The sequence below is a fragment of the Orcinus orca genome, chromosome 13 (genome assembly GCF_937001465.1).
Source record: "Orcinus orca chromosome 13, mOrcOrc1.1, whole genome shotgun sequence".
Classification (NCBI taxonomy): domain Eukaryota; kingdom Metazoa; phylum Chordata; class Mammalia; order Artiodactyla; family Delphinidae; genus Orcinus; species Orcinus orca.
In genome coordinates this window covers 84,129,587-84,151,665 of record NC_064571.1, presented here as the reverse complement: position 1 = coordinate 84,151,665, position 22,079 = coordinate 84,129,587, and the positions used below count along the sequence as shown (strand labels likewise).

Genomic DNA, 22,079 nt, shown 5'->3' with positions numbered 1-22,079 from the left:
CAAAAAGACATGGAGGGACCCTAAATGCATATTACTAAGCAGAAAGAAGCCAACAGGAAAAGGCTACGATCCCAACTATATGACCCTGTAGAAAAGGTAAAACAATGGAGACGGTAAAAAGATCAGTGGTTGCCAGGGCTCAGGAGGAAGGGGTGAACAGGTGGAGCACAGAGGATTTGAGGGGATGTGAAAATATTCTGATGTCCTAATAGTGGATACGTGTCATTATACATTTGTCCAAAACCGTGGAGTGAACAACCCCAAGAGTAAACCCTAACGTAAACTGTGGGCTTCCGGGGATTACGATGTATCAATGTAGGTCCATCGATTGTAACAAATGTTCCCTCTGGTGGGGGATATTAATGGGGGGAGGGGGGATTACGCACGTGTCCGGGCAGGGGTATATGGGAAATCTCTGTACCCTCCTCTTGATTTCGCTGTGAACGTAAAACTGTTCTAAAGTAAAAACTGTCTTAAAAAAATATCCAGTGCATGAGAAAAGTTAAAGAAATTATGTTCCATATGTATATGTATAACTGATTCACTTTGTTATAAAGCAGAAACTAACACAACATTGCAAAGCAATTATACTCCAATAAAGATGTTAAAAAAATAAATAAAAAATAAAGTCCAATTGTTTGAAGATCAAAAAAAGAAATTATGTTCCATTTACGACTGGTTAACTCAGTCTATGGCTCAAGGAGAACATCATCTGGATTCTGACAGACAACATTAGGTGCCTAATATCAAGGCACCAGGACTCAGGAGAGAAGAGGGGGATAATCTGGATAAATTTCAGAGTTACCTGTAAACACAGGATACATAATACTGCCAAAGACCACATGAATAGCTATTGGCCTGTTACACATTTTCAGGTTTCATGTATATATATGTAAATCCCAAGGGAAATCTTTTCTTTTTCATCTTACTGCATTATTAAATAATCACATTTAACAAATAACTGAGAAATGTGTTAAAAAAGGATATGTTGGCTAGTATTCTTCTTTCCCTTAATTTAAAACAAATAAGTTGCATTGCCTAAAGACAAGTATGCCTTAGAAGAACAAATATAAAATACAAACTCTTCCAACCCAGCTGTAAAAATATTTCCATCAGAGTTTCCTAGTCTGTTTGTTTTCACAGCTGTCTTAAAAAAAAAAAAAAAAAAGAAGTAGGATGAGATGTAGTTAGTGACGTTCTATAGTAGTTCACGAGCGTCTGGCTAGCGATCTGCCCCATAAATACACATGTCCACATGCCGAACACTTGCCCCTGGAATTTAGGAAACATCTTAAAGTATTGCTCATGCCACAGCCCTGCCTCAAAGAAGTATATTGTGTGTAGATCTGAGTAGCATGCTTATTATCAATACTTTGTCCCAACACAGTGACATATATGAGAAATACTTGACATTTAAAACAGATTAATTCTTTCAATGCTATGATATCTATGAAATTAAGGTGATGCAGACTTCTGAGTAAAGATGGTGGTTTGAACATGAGCATCTTCTAATCTCTGCTAAAACCCCACTAACACAATAGAAAAGGGGCTTTAAAAAGACACAAATCCTTAAGGATGAGAAGGATAGGAAAGGAAACAGGAGCGACGAGGTTGCAGAAGCAAGAAAGGAAGGTCTAGCGCTCGCGGTCTCCAGCTGGAGGGAGGCTTCTCTGGAGGGCAGGACGTGGCCAGCTGGGGCCACAGCATGGGGCGGCAAGGGGAGCACCTGGCACCAAGGGGGTGCAGGCGAGGGGCTGAGGTGCCACCCACCCCGACACCCCAAGCCCTCCTGATGGTAGCTCTCGGTCCTCAGAACGTTGGCAGCCAGGCCACCACCCTCCAATCAGGAGACTCGGAGCGGTGGAGAGAAAGGCAGAGAGATGCTGCCGCTTGGCGCTTCCCCAAATAAACAGGCCAGGTCAGCACGCAGGACTGATGAGCCCTGTCTCCACCTCAGAGCCTCCCGTCAGCTTTTCAAATCTTTCACTCTTTAATTTGAACAAATGACCATGAATCACAGCAGGGAAAGACTACTTAAAATTTTTTTTAAGAAAATTTCCCAGTACTGTAGAACCTAAGTTCCTGGATTGAAAGAATAAAGCTGAAAGAATAAATGAATTAATTCTTAATTAGAATTAATACCACCAAATTAATTAATACCAAATACCACCCATTAATACTACCAAATTTCTAAGTTTGGATAAGGTCCAGATGTTTCGCGACATTATGAGGTGGGTCACTTGCCACCGCAGATCCAACATCAACTGAAAGGTAAACATCTTAGACTTTAATTATGTTATCAGTGATAGTGATATCTGGGAACATATTTCACCGTCGGCCTCCACGAAATTTCAGCCGGAGCCAAAGCAGAACATAACTGCACCATGCTGACTTTCAAATCAGAAGTTATCAGAGCTATTAAAGCTCCTGCGGGTTTAAAGAGCTGAATTCAAAGACGAGACTAATGAACTGCTGATGGATTTAACAATTCCTTCAAGTCTTCTTTACAATTATAATGAAGAAGTCTTTCCTTAATTCACGAATGGTTTTTAAGGTCTTTTTTTTGGGGGAGGGGTGGGGGAAACCACACCACGCGGCCTGTGGGATCTTAGTTCCCCGACCAGGGGTCGAACCCAGGCCCTGGCAGTGAAAGTGTGAAGTCCTAACCACTGGACCGCCAGGGAATTCCCCAGGTCATTTTAATTAGATAAAACTGTTAAACAAATCATACAAACTGTCTAATAACAGACTCAGATTTTTAGATGACTATATTTAAGTATTTCTGGAAAGAAACTGAGCTCTGGTAATGGAGCCTGACTTGGGTCAGCAAGCCACTAAGGGCAGATGAGCACACTGTACAAACGCCGCTCTCTGGCAGGGTTCTACAGTTCACACAGCTACAGACACCGTGCTTCCAGCTTCCAACAGCTGAAGGGAAACTGCTTGATGGAAGAAGATAAGAATTTCCAAGGTTCTTCCTCTTTGCACTTGCAGTAGAAATAGCACATGGTCTGATGATTCTTTACAGGATAACCCTATAAATGTTTTGACTGAAACTGTCTTAAAGGCACAGACAACCATGATTTTCCCATTGACTCTACAGATCACTTTGCACGTTTTCAGCTCCCAGGGTCGTTGTTACCATCCTGCACTAATGTGCACAGCAAGGGCCGCCTGTGTTCTCCATCTCTTCCGGCCGTCCCTAACCTCAACGAAAGCCTGTGAGGCAGATGGGGGGATGGTGAGAAAAGGGCGCTTCCCCCACATCTCCACAATCATAAGGCCTTTAAAAAGGATCCTGAACTGTGTATGCCGTGCTGCACAAAGTATCAAAATTAAATTTTAAGTGCCCTGCTCTCTATAACATTAAATGTAATAAAGACTCATAAGCATAAAACATAGAATACATCTGCAGCCTAAATTAGCTTCACTCCCTCCCTACTGAAACTTTAGGGCATGTAAATCCAAAGACCACTTCCATTAAGCTTGCAGAAGGACATATAAAGCTGAAAGGTTACCTCCCTAACCATCCTCAGGCTGGGCTAACAAGACAATCAATGTGGGGACTTCCCTGGTGGCGCAGTGGTTAAGAATCCGCCTGTCAATACAGGGGACACGGGTTCGATCCCTGGTCCAGGAAGATCCCACATGCCGCAGGGCAACTAAGCCCATGCACCACAACTACTGAGCCTGTGCTCTAGAGCCCGTGAGCCACAACTACTGAGCTTGTGTGCCGCAACTACTGAAGCCCGCGTGCCTAGAGCCCATGCTCCGCAACAAGAGAAGCCACTGCAATGAGAAGCCCACACGCTGCAATGAAGAGTAGCCCCCGCTCACCACGACTAGAGAAAAAGCCCGTGCACAGCAACGAAGATCCAACACATATATAAATAAATATAAATAAATTTATTAAAGAAAGAAAGAGAAAGAAAGGAAGGAAGGAAGGAAGGAAGAAAGGAGAAAGAAAGGAAGAAAGAAAGGAAGAAAGAAAATAAATCAATGTGAATACTCTGAGGAGAAAGTCAAGGTACAGGAAGCACTTACATTTTAAACATTTTAAGATATACATATATACTTAATACACTGATGTAAAGCAGGAAGGTGCACAGCCATAGCATATAGAGGTATAAATTCATATAACAAGTTTAAGTCATTGTTTCAACATTGGTATACTATTCATGTAATCAAAGTAGAAATGTAAAAGCCATCTATGTACTTACTTGTGTGTGTGGGGGTGGGATGAACTGGGAGATTGGGATTGATTCATGTACACTAATATGTATAAAATAGATAACTAATGAGAACCTGCTGTATAGCACAGGGAACTCCACTTCCATGTACAGCAGAAACTAACACAACGCTGTAAAACAACTATACCCCAATAAAAAATAAATTTAAAAGAATTGGAAAAAGAAGGGAAAAAAACAGCATATTAAAAGAAGCGAACAGACCAGGATAAGAGGATGCAGAAAGAATGAGGAGGCCAAGGATGACGGAGGGAACAGTGAGAGTGAACCCGTTCATGGCACCGGGAACGCCCCTCGCTGGTCCTATTCCTGCATCTTAGAGAAGAACAAGCTATGACCCAGTGAAGCTGAGGATCACCCATGATGACACAACTAGTTAGCAAGGGGGCCAGACTCAAGACCCTTTAGTTGCAGTCCCTTGACGTCACTGAAGAGAATGGTACAAAAATTAACACATGAAGAGCTCACTTATCTCCCGTTCACTTACCTGGCTAAAAACTAGAGAGAGAACCGAGAAAGAATAAACAAGCAAACAATCCCCTCCTGAGAGCTCAACACAGCTGGCCCAGATACGAGGTTCGGCCATCTATCTACTCAGGCAGGTCCTGCAGGCTTGCAGGAGAGATCGGATCTTTACACCTCATTCCAGAGAACAGCCCATCTTGGTCATCTGCCTGCCTGATCTAAGCAGGTGAGAAAACAGCACTGGGGAGGAACGAGGAAGCCTTCGCATATCCGGGAAAATCAGAAAAATCTCCTCCTGTCTTGACAACATCAGCTAAATGAAGCATTGACCCTTATTTAGTTTACAGCCGATCTTTCTCTATTTTACATTAGGAACGGAATGTAGAGAGCAGTATTCATAGGAGTGCACAGTCCCAATGACGCCAAGTCTAAATGAAAACTGGTTACTTGTGAAGTTATAAACAAACCTAGTTAGTACAGAGAAAAACAATAAACAAACTCAATACTGAACAATAAAAGGATTACTTAAAATACATGCACAAGATAAAATACGCAGCTCTCAAAAATATTTACGAAAGAATTTTTAATAAAAATGGGAAGCTATGTGTGTTATTTTATAGAACCAGGATAAATATTTTATATATACAGTAGTATCCTGCTATTATAGTTTATAATTTTAAGATAAATAAGACAGGAAGGAAATTCACTAAAATATTAATGATGCCTTTGGATAGAATTATATGGGTGACTTTCTTTATATTCTTTTCTACAAAATTCCCATATTGAGCACATACTATCTTAAAAGCAAGGAAAACAGAAAACTAAATGCATTTTTAAAGTAAAAAGAAAAAAGATACAAGTTACTGTCAAGAAAGTGGAGAAACAATTTATCAGTATTTTCTCTGCCTTATAAAATCTTACCTTAACCTTCTTTTTCCATGTAGATCTTTGCTTTTCCTCCTCTTCCTCAATTAATTTAAGTGCCAGCTCTTTGTTAACTTTTGGCAATTTCTAGTAGAGGTGAAAAAAAAAACTGTACTGAAACACCTACAATTTAGCTTTAAAGGTTAAAGCGAAAAGCAGGGACAGGAGGACTCCACATCCTAGCCTGACCTGTGGCCAATATACACACACTCACTGCTTTTAAAAACTTAACAAATAATCTGGAAAAAGGAAAAACCTGTCACTAGTCTTTTGCACTGAGAGTGTGTGCATGTGTTTTAAACAATGTCCAGTTAGAAATGATTGTATCACTTGGTGGCTGACCTCAGTCGGAAGGCAGAAGGAGATGGGGTTTGCGCTTCCCCTCTGCTTGCCGTTGGCGCGACGTCACCCATCAACGCTTCGTTGTCCTGGCAACAACAGGTGGCTCCAGCAGAGCAGGGAGTCCATTTTGTGGTTCTCCCACGCTCCCGGAACAGCCTCATCCTACCTCGGGAACCCCAGCGCCAGCTGTCAGCCCTCCACGGAGGTCTGAGTCCCAGCTCTCAGGCCTGCCTCTCTCCTGCCGCCCAGCCCTGGAGTGTTAGCTGCTCCCTGAAGCCACGGCCTCTCTTATCAATACCTCAGTATTTTTGCCTTTTCAGTTCTCTAATACCTGGGTAACAATTCTTTACATTAAATTCCCTCCGTTAATAGAATTAGTGTGGCCTGATTCCTGTCTGGGCCCTGGCACAGTCTAATGACCATTTCCCATGACCCAAACAGCTAGCCTAAGACACTCCCAAATGTCAGAAAGAAATGGGGATTAGCAAAGCACCAACACTCCAAAATCTATATCCCTATTTGAAAATAGCATCATGTTTTCCTGGTAGGACTGACACTCTCAGCTCACCTGGCATTATTTTCCCACAATACCATTACCATAGAGTCTATAATGATAAAACTGTACAGAGTATCCACCCTCACAACAAATAAAATATACCAGAAATATTAGTAAAAGACGTAAACTAGGGATGGAAAAACTAAGAAATGGATGGCAGGTTTCTTCGAATAATAAATAAAATACAAGTGAAGTACCTTTCTCTAGTAGATTCAATGCTGACTACAATATTTACCTTTAATTGGACTCTCTGTGCTCGTGTTTCTTCTATCTTCTGTCGGATCTTATCTTTCCTATATTCTTCAAAAGCAAATGGATTTACCATCAATTTCACCTTTTCAAAGTGGAAAAAAATTAAAAATAAGAGAATTGTATTTAGCAGCATGTCTCATATACAGCATGACTATCATGCCAAAGAACAGACAGATCGCTTACAAATCTTAAGTATGTTTTATAAAAACGAAAGTAAGAGAAGAAATGGCTACAGAGTGCTTTTATTTATCACCTAAAATAACTGTAGTTCTGTACTTACCCTGTGGTAGAGTCTTATATCCATGAAAAATCCATGCATATATGCCCGGAGAAAAGGTGATCCAATGAGATGCGTGAGCCCTGGGCAAAGTTAATCAAAAGAGGGCAGATCTTTATGAAATCTTGATTAAAACTCAACGATCTTTCATGACAACAATTTGATGGTAAGTTCACTTCTGAGTAAAAATTTAAGGATCAGAATTACTGATCTTCTTCAATAATTGCAAAGAAAATTTTACTCTGCTTCAGCAATATCATCCTTACTTCTTTTTAATGCAATACTAAGCATAAAAATGATGGCAAGGTCTTTATGAACTATGACAGGTAAGTAACGAAGGGTTCCCTATACAAGTGGTTCTCAGAATTTTGGGTTCCATGAGCTATAGTTTAACTTTAAAAATAACACTTAGGGCACTTCCCGGGCGGTCCAGTGGTTAAGACTCCACGCTTCCACGGCAGGGGCACAGGTTTGATCCCTGATAAGCTCCCGCATGCCGTGCAGTGCGGCCAAAAAAAAAGCCCAAACAAACAAAAAATGCTGAGATCAACGCTAGGTTGTCAACTTTCAAACTGCCAAGTAGGAACAGTGCTGGGGTTGGGGGGAGACCACTGTTATGGCCCATAATTTCCAAAAACATAGGACACTGTCACAACAGTAATGTAGACAGGGCATGTTTTTCCCCCAAAAGAACAGCTTTTGGCAAATTTATACCAACATATATATTATATACAGACATACTTCATCATGGATGAATTAAAAGTTCAATGCCAATCAGTGTTTGGAAGCTTTAAACAGTATCTTTCACAGGGTTTCCTAGATTTAGATTTCATTTACAATTAGTGCTACTGGTGGTCACATAAGGATGCTCTGCCTATGTGTCACAGCAATTGTTTATTAATTGCAAATATTTACACAGAGAAAGGTTATGAGACTATTTATCTTCAGAATAAGACCACCTATGACATACTCACATAAAAGGCAGCTTTAGTTGGTATTATACTAAGTGACTACGTTTCCAAGGAAAACATTACCCTGATTTCCAAATTTTAGAAATAAACATCGCTCCAGACCTAAAAATCACTTACTAGGAAAATCACATAGATGTACAGAACAGTACACATTACAGAATAACATCAAAAGGCAAAATTAAATTTAGGATAATCTCATAAAGTAATAAGACTTGGTCAGAAAAATACTTTCCTGGAATTCATTAGGTTAATAAAACCACAGGGTTTGGATTTGCACAGGAGAAACTTAAAAGGCGGTAGGGGGGTCGGGGGGAGGGAGGGCTGAACCTTAATGAAATGTCCAATGCATAACAATCTGCATTTAGGTACCTGCACATGTGTGCTCCTAATTTTTTGTTTCCTCTGTTAGGTATATAAAATTTATATTTATGGCCCAGCATTACTCCCATTCCAGGAGAAAGCTTTTCATATTCAAACAACTCTACACAGAGAATCTGGCAGGAGCAGCAGCTTTTCTCATCATTAGCTCCACAGAACACTAGTCCCAAGAGATCTTTGAGGAAGAAGAGGTTCTATGATCAAGTTAAGTTTGGGAACTGTTTCATATTCTCCTCCCACTCCTGGAGATTTATAGTGTATGATGGCATTAAAGGCTCAAAGAAGTCCATAAGTAGAGAAACTGATTTATATTGGCTTAACCTAACATTTCTCAAACTTATTGGCCACAAAACTCTTAAAATGATAGGTAACATTTACGTATTATGTTTCAAAACTGTGCTGAGTACTTTTCAAGCATTATCTGATTCATTCTCCAAGCAACCCTATGGGTAGGTACCATTACTATTGCCATTTTATAGATGAGGAAACCAAGGCACAATGAGGTTAAGTAAATTGGCCAAGTCATAGAGCTATTAGTCATGGGATGTGAGCCCATGTCAGCCCATCTCTAATGCCCATGATATCAGCCACAATGCTACCCATCCAGCACTGCATACACAGTGGCCCATGAAACACGGTATAGGACCTGCTAAAGGCCATAATTGGGAAATGTCAGAACTTGCAAGTATTCAATGCTATAATCTTAAGAAATAAGGGAAGTTAGTTACATGGCCTTATTTTTACTTTAACATAAATTATTTAAAAAGGTTTTATATATATCGTAAAATCTGTTGAAAAATTATAACCAATGGCTCATTTAGTATTAAAAGATATTACTAATTTACATGAAGATGATTTCTAGTATAACTTATTTTGTTGAATATCTATTTCCATAGTTTTAAAAATAGGCAGTGTGAATGCATTTTAACAAAACGTATCTAAACCTTTATCACTGCCTTCCTCACCCAAAATAAACACAGTGAAGAGACTGAAAAAACACCCAAAGTATACTAAACACAGTAGTTTTTAAAAATCCACAAAATAGCAATGACTTTCTAGTCTCCAATTTAAGAAGGCGGGTGAGTGTGACGCAAGCAGACTGCAAAAATCACGCTGGGGGTGTGTAAGGAGGCACTTCAGTAGGAAGACTTAGTTCACCCTATTTCATCCAAAAGTCATATTTTTAAAAGGCTAAATACAACTCTTTTCTTTTTAAACACATTAAAATTTAAAGAATTATTTTGGTGGTAGCTGGTAGAAAATAATTCTGCCTGGATTAACTGTGCTAAAAGATATAGTTTAAAAATAGAATTTAAGAATCTCTCTTCTAATCTATTTGTTATATGATTCTATTTTCTTTTAGCATCTAACTGCTATAGTACCTCTATTTGTTCTAAAGACAACTAAGCTGCCTAGGCTTGTGGAGAACGGATCCTCTAAGTTTTCCCATTCTCAGTAATTTGCTATGCAGCCTTTTCCCAACAATAGAACAAGATTAGCAAAACCTAGTCTTGTTATCCTACAAACCAGTACTAGTCAACTAAGATAAATATGTTCTTCAGAGGGGTCAGTATGGCTGAGGTTAAGAGCATGGACTCTAAGTTTAAAACTAACCCTCACATTTACCAACCACTGAAGCCTTTGGCAAGTTGCTTTAATCTTTCTGGGAAAAAAAAAAAAAATCTTTCTGTGCCTCAGTTTCTTTACCTATAAAATGAAATCATAATAGTATCCACTCCACAGCTGTGAGGATTAAATGAGTTGTATATAAAACATTCAGATGTTTTATATAAAACATTCCACTCCATAGCTGTGAGGATTAAATGAGTTGTATATAAAACATTCAGCCTGGCACGTGTAAGCCCTATTTTAAATGTTGGCCATTATTAAGAAGCATTTCTTGGTTTGTATTCTTTAAACCTAAGTAACTGTTAAGGTTCTACATATTTGAGGATTCAATCTATGGATTCTAAGTTTTGGATTAGGTCTTTTAATAAGCAAACCTACAGGGGGACAAAAATCATTTCCGTGCAGTCTCTGAGATTTCTCAAAATCTTATTATATTCAAATAGTACTTGAAAGTCACTGCTCCCTTGACTGAGACTTTTCCTATACATAGGTGGTAGGTTAAAAAAATTATTCCTCATTTAAGATACAAAAAAGCCTCAGTAGGTTGAATTTATCTGAATCTTTTTCTAAGCAGAGATTATATATACTAAGTTTAATGTCTGATTTGTCAGAAAGAGATTTGGAAAATCAGATAAATGTGACTCCATCGCTTCTAATGTTCAAAACTCAAAACAAAAACAAGTAGAAATAATCTTATAAACATTTCATCATAATTTTTTTTACCTAAATTTTCAAGGTCCTTCTTGGTGACAAATTTGTAATCATCATAAACTGTGCTTTCTGGATTCTCTTCCAGTTCTTCTGTCAAGTTGTCTAAGAAGGAACACCACCTGGGAGCAGGACCCAAAACCTGCCGGCGTTGATTAGAAGGTTAGCAAATGTACATTCTAATCATGTGAACTAAGAGTTATTTTACAACCAGATTTCGTGTTATATTTATATAATTTAAAAATCCTTGATTCTATCAGAAGTACTGAGAAACAACTGCAATATGCATAATCAAGTCTATAATGGAAGAGAAAAAACAGAGTAGGGAGAACTTAGTCCTATAAGGGAAAAATCTCAGTCTGGGACACAACAATATTAATGAATATTCTTACATGAGAACTATGAAAATATAAATAATAATTCAGGTAGTAATAGTAACATCCATCTATAATTCTATTATCTCTTTCATTCAAAACAGTACTAGAATCTACAAAAGCACACTTGGCATATCAGACCTTTTGTTTGCCACTCATGACGAAAGTCCAAACTGAGAATTACCCTTTTTAAGGGTTTTCAACTAATCACTTGATAATTACATTCTATCTTGTATGGCCCACTTCATTTAATTGATTAAAAATTAAAATTCTGTATACAGAATTCTTTAGATTTAACCTAAAATGGGCTGCCAGGATCCACAATCAGTCCCAATAAAAGGCTGAGGAACAAAGGATTGAACAGAATTTATAACCAAGTAATAAAATATGAATACTTCAATTTGTAACCCAATCACTTCCATAAAATACCGTGATTGCTTCTTACGCTTTTGCCCTTGGTACAAATCTTTCCCAGCAGATGCCTCACGCATTGAGGTCAACGCTTATCCCAAAAGAAATAACACTCAGCGGGAGAGCCAAGCTACTGAAACCCTCTCTCACGGTGCAGGCTTTCAGAAGAGAGAACTCTGGGTTCTTACAAAACGGAACTTCCAATGACTTCTTGCCTGTGTATTTTGACAGTAATCAATCATACAGAGGAAAAAAAACAAAACTCATAATGGAAATTATTAAATCTAGCTTCAACTTTTTGGAGAAGGGAAGGTAGGAGGAAGAGAGTTATAACAAAGGAAGACAGCCCCCAACACCCTCTTCAACCATTTTAAAAAAAAAAAAAAAGTAAATGTAAGATACAGCCGTACTAATTAATTCTATTATTTTGCCTGATTAGAGAGGGTGATCCCACCACTCCTGCCAAAGGCTATGGGGCTCAGGAACATGAAAAACAACTCTTAATGAGCAGTAAAAAGTCCCATGGAGAATTTTCTTACTTGCATAATCTGTACAATTTTTAAAACAGAGGTAAAGGTCTTGATATGCTAAGTGGTTAGACTAACCATAAAAGACAAACCTTCAAGAAATGAAAGGTATTTTTAAAAAAATTCAATGTAGACCACTTTAAAGAAACTGCTGTGATTTTAAGCAATTTTAGGACAGTAGCTTGAAGTCGACAAATATCGATATTAATTGCTACTACACATAAAGCACGGTGCTAAACCAAAGTCCCCACTATCCTCTTACTCCCCAAGGAGTTAGAAACCTAACTGCAGCAGATGGTTTGTGCATGCACACACACGTGCACATGAGCACACACTCAGCCGTTTAAAGCAATGAACTGAGATTCTGCTGAATCCACGTGGAAGACGGCGAGGGCTGGATGAAACAGGCCGGGTTGGGACACTCAGTAAGTATATTTGAAAGGACTTCCGGTTAGAATGAGCACGTGAGCAAGCTAGGAAAACCACGGGGGGCACCTTCTGAGAGTGAGAGTTTAGGCACCTGCAACTACAGGGTATCTGCTTCCCATCAGTCACAAATATGCAAAAGCAAAGCTCGACCATGTACTGGTGTATGACCTGAGGACAGCAATCGTCTCCTCTTTTAGAGAGGAAGAAAGTACACTAACGCTCAGCACTTTTCTAGAATGTAAAATCCTCAAGAAATTGTTCTCATGGGAGGGTTTAAACTTCATCTGTTTTAAGTGCTTAATTTCCAGTACCTAGAACATTGCCTGCCAAGTAGTAGGTGTTCAATAAGTGTTTCATAAATAAATCTAGTCACACATAAAACATGTATAAATGCATTCATGAATTCCACTGCACAAGGCATGAAGACTTAAAGGGTTTACTTTGGCAAAAGTATTTTTAAAGTTGTCTAGTTGTCCTTACTCAGATAAAAACATTCAAATACCTCACCATAAAATTACTGGATATAAGAACACTTTTTGGTGAAAGTCGGGATTTATTTTGCCTCCTATGCAAGGGGGTACTGGTACCAAAGGACCTCATAATAAAGTAGTTTCACCTTTAAACCTTAAATCAGTCATAAACATGGGCTTCAAAGACAATGAAAAGATTACACTGTGTTTACTGACTTTTCTTGGGGGATGAGGGGTAGGAATACTAAAATATCAGACCAGATCTGAACTTACTTTCACATGGCCCTTTTTTATAATGTTCCACAACACTCTTTTTGACAGTTACCTGGATTCTAATGAAACTGTTTCAAATTGCCTCTCCAGGGACAGCTCTGGTTATGGAAAATAATCTCTGCAATCAAATTCATGGCCATTAAATTTTACAGGAGGAAATATTTCCATCAAAAACAAAACTAAGTCTAATGGGTTGATTATTAATCACGTTTCCCTACTTCCTACTCAGAGAAAAAAATCAGAATAACCATAACAAAGTTCAAATTACTGATTTAACTGGTATTCACTGAAGGTTTTATCCGCATCAGAGCTTTCCTCAAAGGTCTACCACTAAGTTGCAAAAACAGTGGTTGGCTTAACTAATAAGGAGGGTTTAACCACGTGCACAGCTCTGATGTACCTATAAAGACCACAATATTAATTCATGTGTAAAAATTCCTCGGTCTTTATTCATAAAATATGTTAATCCTTCAACGAATATGTAAAAATATATTAATTTATTCTTAAATTTCAGGCTTTACAACTTGAAGAAAACATCTTTTTTAACAATTGGTGTACTATTACTACTACGTCAGAAGTTTCCAGGTTTTCTGTAGTGTCATTACATTGCTATATTCTGTACCGCAGTCAAAACTGATTATTGCTTGATTATCTACATTTTTATGCACCAGAAGAGTTTTGTTTCAGAAACTTGGTAAAGACTGTTCTATTTTAAACTTCAGTTATCTGTTAATGACTTTCCACTTTTTATAAGAATTTCTTAAAGTCACAGGTCAGTAAAAGTAGAGAATTGGACACGGACTCATCAAACTGCTATAAAGGGATACTGTGGGTCCCTCAGCAACTTTAATGACAATCATATCAATCAATTTAAACAGAAATACTTGGTCCTCCAAAATAGGAAAGAATCTTTATCAGTGTGCTTTGGGAAGGCCTTGACTGAAATGCAGCCAAGTATCTACTTGCTCTAATCCGTTTGGGCAAAAGAACCAATTTTAAGGTACATGAAAATACACGCCATGTGCCCAAGCTCATCTGCCTGTATGATTACAATCTACCTTTAAGATGTTAATTACATATGCTTAATTTAAAACCTCAAAATTCTCATATATTCTGGTAATGGACAAAAATGACTAAGGGTGGGGAGACAGACGATGAATATTAAGATTCTTAGGGAGTTGACAGAAGAGGGTACCCCTTCCCCCATTCTTTTGAAAAACCACTGTGCCACATCCTAAAGCTGGGTTAAGGCAGAAATAAGGACTGGGGATTACTGGATGGATGGTTTTAACAGATCAAGGGTGATTAAAATAACAACAAAGTATTATTAATATCATTAGAGACAAAGAACCAAACTGTACTAATTCAATATAGATGCCATAATTTTTCCCATTTACTTATAATGCTACTTAGTATTTCCTATTTATATGAAAATCACTGATAATATAGCACAGCAATTAAATATGAAATTGTTACCCTGACTTTTAAAAATAAATTTATTTTTTGGCTGTGTTGGGTCTTCGTTGCTGTTCACAGGCTTTCTCTATTTGTGACGAGCGGGGGCTGCTCTTCGTTGCGGTGCGCGGGCTTCTCATTGCGGTGGCTTCTCTCTTGTTGTGGAGCACGGGCTCTAGGTGCACGGGCTTCAGTAGTTGTGCCACATGGGCTCAGCAGTTGTGGCTCGTGGGCACTACAGTGCAGGCTCAGTAGTTGCATCACACGGGCTTAGTTGCCTCGAGGCACATGGGATCTTCCCGGACCAGGGATCGAACCCATGTCCCCTGCACTGGCAGGTGGATTCTCAACCACCACGCCACCAGGGAAGTCCCTTCACTTTTAAACTAATGATTTAAAAACAATTTTAAAAACCTTAGTAACTAAGAAAATTCTTAATTACTCCATTTGGTAGTACTGCATCAACACACAATAAATAACTTTTTTCTTTTTTCACAATAACTTCGAACAAAAATGGGAAACTTTAACTGTATGTAATATATCCAAGTGTTCTAACATGTATCAGTTAAAGTTTCCCCATTAGAATTTTAACCCACATCTAACCTGAAATCTGTTGCTCTCACTATAAGGCCATAACTCTTTATCAGAAATAACTGGGGCCAGGGACTTCCCTGGTTGTCCAGTGGTTAAGAATCCACCTTCCAGTGCAGGGTATGCGGGTTTGATCCCTGATCGGGGAACTAAGATCCCACATGCCATGGGGCAACTAAGCCTAAGCACCGCAACTACTGAGCCCACACGTGCTGGAACCCGGTGCTCCACAACTAGAGAGAAGCCCGTGTGCTGCAACGAAAGATCCCGCACGCCGCAATGAAGATCCCGCGGTGCCGCAACTAAGACCCAACGCAGCCAAATAAATAAATAAATATTAAAAGAAGAGGAAGAAGAAGAAGAAACTACTGGGGCCAAAAAGCATTTGAAACCTTAGAATCTTCTGCATTTTCAAAAGGTAACACAGTACGTATAGTGCTTTTATGTAAAATCTTCAGTGGGGTCTGGGTCAGTGGTCCATAATCAAACACGTTAATAGTTCTCTGCGGCAAAATCTACACATCTTCATACCGGTGATGTGGATAAATAGACTAGAAAGAGCCTCATCATTACATGTCAGATTTGAGTCCTAATGAAGCGATTCAGGTTTTGCCACTGATCAGTTATAAAAAAAAAAAAATTCAGGGCTTTTTGGATTTCAGAATTGCAGATCAGAGATGATGCGGGTATACTATAATGTAACTATCGTTAACCACTATTACGATTAATCATAATTTTTCTAAATGTATAGCCTGTATCTCCAGAAGAGAACGGGATTTTGCCAACTAAGATGACCAACTCTGCAATACACAAACTCAAAGGCAAACTTCCTTTTCAAACTTTCCCTCTATTATTAGTTGAACAGCACCACTAGTACCAGCATGTATTTTAAAATTCTGACAGCTGGGGCTTACTAATAACCGGTCATAAATAAGCCTAAAAGAGGAGAGACAGCTGGGTGAGCCAAGGGAGTGGCCACGAATTTAAGCATGTAACTGCATTTGCAACATAATGAGCTGCCTAATTGCGTATCCAAGTTTACATGTATTTGCGTGAGTAATTATGAGTCATTTAAAGGTACTCTACTTGTAGTACTTTGTTCTCTCATTCCTAAAAATCAGATCAGCAAAAGAGCAATTTAGTTTCAACATTTTAAAATATTTATTTTAAAAAGGAGAAAAATTATTATCTGCCATGATTTCAATTTTTTTCAATTCACTTTTTGAAAAGCAGTTTAGGCACTGAAATAAATGATAATAAAATAAGGCCAGGTGATAAAGAAAAAGATCACCTTTGCCATTCTGTCCGTATCAGCTGACAAACCAAGAGTTAATCTATGCAATGCCCTATGAGTACAAACAAGCATGCGACAGAGCATCTATACTCAAGGGTTAGGGGAGGACAGGACACCCCAAGCTAACAATTCAATGGCGCACTAACTATGTATTTTTATCTCCTTTCCCTCCCAAGCCTACTTAAAATGATAGTAAACCAGTATAAAAGGTATTACCTTCAAGGACAAAAAGAACAAAAGAAGAAAATATAGCGGTTAAAGGATTTAGCACAGTATAAATGTTGGGTACAGGCTTCCGTGGTGGTGCAGTGGTTAAGAATCTGCCTGCTAATGCAGGGGACACGGGTTCGATATGGACCAGGACACGGCTTCCTGGTCCAGGAAGATCCCACATGCCGCAGAGCGACTAAGCCCATGCGCCACAACTACTGAGCCCATGTGCCACAACTACTGAGTCTGCACGCTAGAGCCTGCGAGCCACAGCTACTGAGTCCAAGTGCTACAACTACTGAAGCTCATGCTCCACAACAAAAGAAGCCACCGCAATGAGAAGCCCACGCACCACAATGAAGAGTAGCCCCCGCTCGCCGCAACTAGAGAAAGCCCGGGCACAGCAATGAAGACCCAACGCAGCCAAAAAAAAAAAAAAAAAAAAAAAAGTTGGGTGCTTACAGAGGTAAGTATCAAAGAGGAGACTAGATTCTTAGAGTCCTTGAGACCCAGCACTTCCAGGCTCCATGCATCTGGGAAGATGGGCCCACACAGAGGGGAGATGATGGAGTTGATGAATATCTAAAGTCCCACCACCCCTTAGGAAACCAGAGGATGATTTTTTGGAGAAAGTGAAGGAAAGCTGCTCCGCGTGGGTGGATACCTGGCACAGGTGACTTGAGCTGCGGGGGCTGAAATTAGCAAACTAACTGGCAGCCTCTACATCAGTGTGTGACCCTCAGCTCCTTCTGCAGCTCCCAGAATGCCAGAAGCCAAACACAGGTTGCTGTGCTTCCATTCCAGCCAGCCTAAACCCCTGACACTCCTGGTGAGGAACCGGGGGATTCTCTATAGAAAACGAAAGATCCCCAAAGACAGACTTCCAGATGTTGATATCTGGGAATCCTCCAATATAGGCACAGACCTCATGTTATTGCACTTTGCAGATATTGTGTTCCTTACAAACTGAAGGTGTGTGGCAACCCTGTGTTGTCAGATGGATGACCGTTAGCATTTTTTAGCAATAAGGTATTTTTAAATTAAGATATGTACATAGTTTTATAGACATAATGCGATTGCACACTTAATAGACTACAGTATACTATCAACATAACTTTTATATGCACTGGGAAACCAAAAAATATGTGACTACCTTTATTGCGACATTTGCTTTATTGTAGTGGTCTGGAGCCAAACCTGTGATTTCTCCAAGGTATGCCTTTGGTCATTAGCTGAAGAGTTAGCATGAAAATTACCAGAAGACAAGACCACGGCATACAAAGAGCTTCCAATCAGCATTTAGTATTTCATTCTTTTTTTTTTTTTTTGGCTGCGTGGGGTCTTTATTGCTGCACATGGGCTTTCTCTAGTTGCGGCGAGCGGGGGCTACTCTTCATTGCAGTGCGCGGGCTTCTCATTGCAGTGGCTTCTCTTGTTGTGGAGCACGGGCTCTAGGTGCACGGGCTTCAGTAGCTGTGGCACGCGGGCTCAGGAGTTGCGGCATGCGGGCACCCTAGAGCACGCAGGCTTCAGTAGTTGCTGTGCACGGGCTCTAGGGCGCATGGGCTTCAGTAGCTGTGGCTCACAGGCTCTAGAGCGCAGGCTCAGTAGTTGTGGCGCACAGGCTTAGCTGCTCTGCGGCATGAGGGATCTTCCCAGACCAGGGATCAAACCCGAGTCCCCTGCATTGGCAGGCAGATTCTTAACCACTGTGCCACCAGGGAAGCCCCTAGTGTCTCATTCTTAAATAAGAATAGATTGCCAAAGATCACCATTCATTTACTCAATAAATAGTTATTGTCAAGCATTTTTCTCTTCACTGTAGGTACAGCAGTGAACAAAACAATCAAGAATCTCTACCTTTAAAGAGCTTTCATTCTGGAAAGGGAAACAATAAACAAAGGAAAGAGTATAGAGTATGACAGACAGTGATAAGAGCTATGGGGAAAATAAAGCAGTGAAGGGTGATGGAGAACACAGGGGAGGGGGAGCAGGGGTGGAGAGGGAAGCCCATGTTGAAGTGACAACTGAATACAGACCTAGAGGAGAGGAGAGAATAAACCATGAGAATATCTGGCATATGCAAAGGTCCTGAGATCAGAACTGCTTGGCAGGTTTGGGTATCAGCAAAGAGACCAACCCAGTATGGTGTGAACAGAGGGAGACAGGAAAGGGCTAGATCAGGTAGGGTCTTGCAGGCCACTGCAGGACTTCACCTTTTCCTTGAGTGAGACGGAAGTCACTGGAGGGTTCTGAGCAGAGGCGTGACATGATCTGACTTATGTTTACAAGGATCCCTTTAAAAAGGATGGGAGACTTACTGGTTCCAGGAAAGCTCTGTCATCAGCTGAATTAAGTCAACTAAGCAGAGACTTTGGTGGCCACACAGAACAAAGCTATCAGATTTTACAGACTTAATCCAGCAGAGTCTCTAAACAAACAAAATGGCAACAACAGTGAATTCAGGGTGGGGGTCATCTGCGTTCCATACCTCCCAAATTATATTATCCAAAACATCTAGTTTTCAACAAAAAATTACAAGACGTGCAGAGAAAGCACGGCTCATATACAGGGGATAAAAAGCAGTCAAGAGAACCTATCTTTTGAGGAAGTTCATACTTTAGACTTACCAGACAAAGACTTTAAATCAGCTATTACAGATATGCACAAAGAACTAAACAAACAAACCCGTGCCTAAGAACTAATGAAATGTATGAGAACACATGTCTCATGAAATAGAGAATATCAACAAGGAGAGGGAAATTATAGAAAAGAACGAAATAAAAGTCTTGGAGTTGAATAATACAATGATTGAAATAAAAAATTCACTAGAGGGGCTCAACAGATATAAATTAGCAGAAGGAAGAATCAGCCGATTTGAAGACAGGTAAGTTGAGATTATCCAGTTTGAGAAATAGAAAGAAAACTGAACAGAGCCTCAGACACCTGTGGGACGTCAAACAGACCAACATACACAAAATGGGAGTCCCAGAAGAAAAGAAACAAAGGGGCAGAAAGAGTATCTGAAGAAATAATGGCCAAAAACTTCTCAAATTTGGTAAAAACTATTAAACTGCACATCCAAGAAGCTCAACTCCAAGTAGGACAAATTCAAAGAGATCCACACCTAGACACATCACTGTCAAACTGTGAAAAGACAAATGTACCTGAAAACAGATATTCATACCACTCCTCTCCTGTTTTAAACTTTTGAATTTGAGGTATTGTAATGTCAAGAAAGCTTCTGGGAAACTGAAGTTAACAGTGTACTGAAAACTGAACACATACATCCACTGGAGATCTACTGACTGTGAGCTTGGCAACATTCAGAACATGCAAGCTTACACCAAACAGTCCTGCTAAATTGAGGAAAAGGGGAAAGAGAATTACTCTCAAACGACTGCAATTTTAAGAGAGCAAAAATCTTGTTCAAAACCATGAAATTCCTTCATAAACCAAATCTCTTAAAGTTCTCTTGTAAGTATTCAAAGCTGTATTATACTTAACCTAAGTAATTCTAATTTGAGTTAGAATGAAAAGCTTTTCCTGAAAATTACAAACAGTGCATTAAATAGCATGAAAAAGTCCTCAGCTTCCATCTTCCTTCAATTCTCAAGAAAAAAGAAAAAAATATCTTATTATGGTCCCTGTCTTTTTCAAAGTCCACTGTTAGTTAAACAGGACAAACATGGTTCTTTTAAGGTCTCCCCTTTATTCTTTCCTGAAGAGCCTGGCTCTGCACCTCTGCTGCAAATCACCACTGGATGTTTTTCATCATGTTACACTTGAAATCCCACGCAGTTTCCCCAAGTGCACATCCAGAGTTTACATTCCAATGACTCCAAGCAGTGCTTAAGTCCTCTACTTCCAGCCTTTTCCTGTCCCAGTTTCCTAACTACACTAAAAATGCTCAACCTTGACAGCTATGTCTGCACATAAGTGTACACACAACAGTCCCATGGGTGCTAAAGGCACTAGGCCAATTTTATCATTTGAGAATGTATTTATCTTTTTGATCACACACCTGGTAATGTGCACTCTCCAAGATCTTGTTTTGTCATTTTATTCCTGCCAAGAGTTACACAGATGGTTTTAGTGTGTTATCCTGGTTACCACATCAGCAGTTTCCTGGTTCTATCCTACTTCCTCACAGGCAAAGAAATTTATTAATAATTTTTCGGCATATTCTTACGCTTCCCAATTCTTAAGTCTATGTAAAAACTAAGGGCATCCTAATATTTAAAAATATCTAGGGGTGGAAACTTGGCAGAAACAAAGGAAGAGTAAAATGTTTTTAAATGAAGGTTACACACTTCAACACTGCTACTCTAGGAGGGTCAAAAAATATTTTGCCACCATTTAGCAGTTAATGTTTATCTACAGGGTGCCACACATGGAACTAGGAAATCCTGAAGAATACATTTTAAATTCAAGCAAAAGGAGATTTCCATATATTCCCAAAGAAAGCCAAAGTAGAGCATTATACGGGCAAAACAAGAGGGTAAAAGAACCCAATTTTGACTCATAATTGAATAAAATGTAACCAACCATAAAGCACGTAAGTAATTTTCTACAACCCAGGTAGAATGTCTATTTCAGATTTTAAATACATACATTTCCCACTGTGATGGTAAACAGGATTCATACACATGACAATATTAATGGCCCTATTAAGATACATGATGTATGTGTGTGCAGGGTTGTGGGAGGGAAGTAGTGCGTATATTGTATTTATCTTTTTTTAGTGAAGTCTTAGGATAAATTCCAAAAACTTCACGTAAATCTAATCATTTTCAAAAAGAGAAGTGCTTTACAAGGAAAACCATACACATAATGAAATATTTAAACTCAGACTGAAAGGAAAGCTATATAGTTTGGTGGGAGGAGTGATGCAAGGGAAAAGATTACCTGCTGTAGCAGAACCAAAAATTGAACTTTGGACTCCATGGCAACCATGGCAAAAGAGATGCATAATGAGGTAGACAGAGATCATTTACTTGATAAAGGAAGCATACTGATATGTCTGGAAAGAGAAACTCTCTTTTGGAACTAAACTCGAGAAGCATTTCATAGATCTCCCCCTAAGGAACTCTAACACTGAACAATACTTCTTTAAAAGAGGTTTACAAGAGAAACTTTATATGACTGTTAAACATCAAAGAAACACCATTAAACTGTAATTGATGAAGGCCCAAGTAACGTGATCCAAGCAAGCACCTTGATGACCTAACTTGACTCTGACATAGTTGAGAGCTGCGCTGTCCAATACAGCAGCCACTGGCCACATGTGGCTACT

The 22,079-nt window shown here is 39.4% G+C and overlaps 1 protein-coding gene across 2 annotated transcripts in view; it reads right to left on the bottom strand.

Moving 5' to 3' along the window:
* The window catches only part of NOL10 (nucleolar protein 10), an 87,551-nt gene that overhangs the window by 19,496 nt on the left and 45,976 nt on the right, over positions 1–22,079 (bottom strand). For both annotated transcript variants that reach the window (XM_004274885.4, XM_033437442.2), the window contains 4 exons: positions 10,765–10,891; positions 7,067–7,146; positions 6,770–6,868; positions 5,634–5,723 (listed from right to left, as the gene is read on the bottom strand). In XM_004274885.4, coding sequence (XP_004274933.1) covers positions 5,634–5,723; positions 6,770–6,868; positions 7,067–7,146; positions 10,765–10,891 — 396 coding nt within the window. The remainder of the gene's footprint in view (positions 1–5,633; positions 5,724–6,769; positions 6,869–7,066; positions 7,147–10,764; positions 10,892–22,079) is intronic.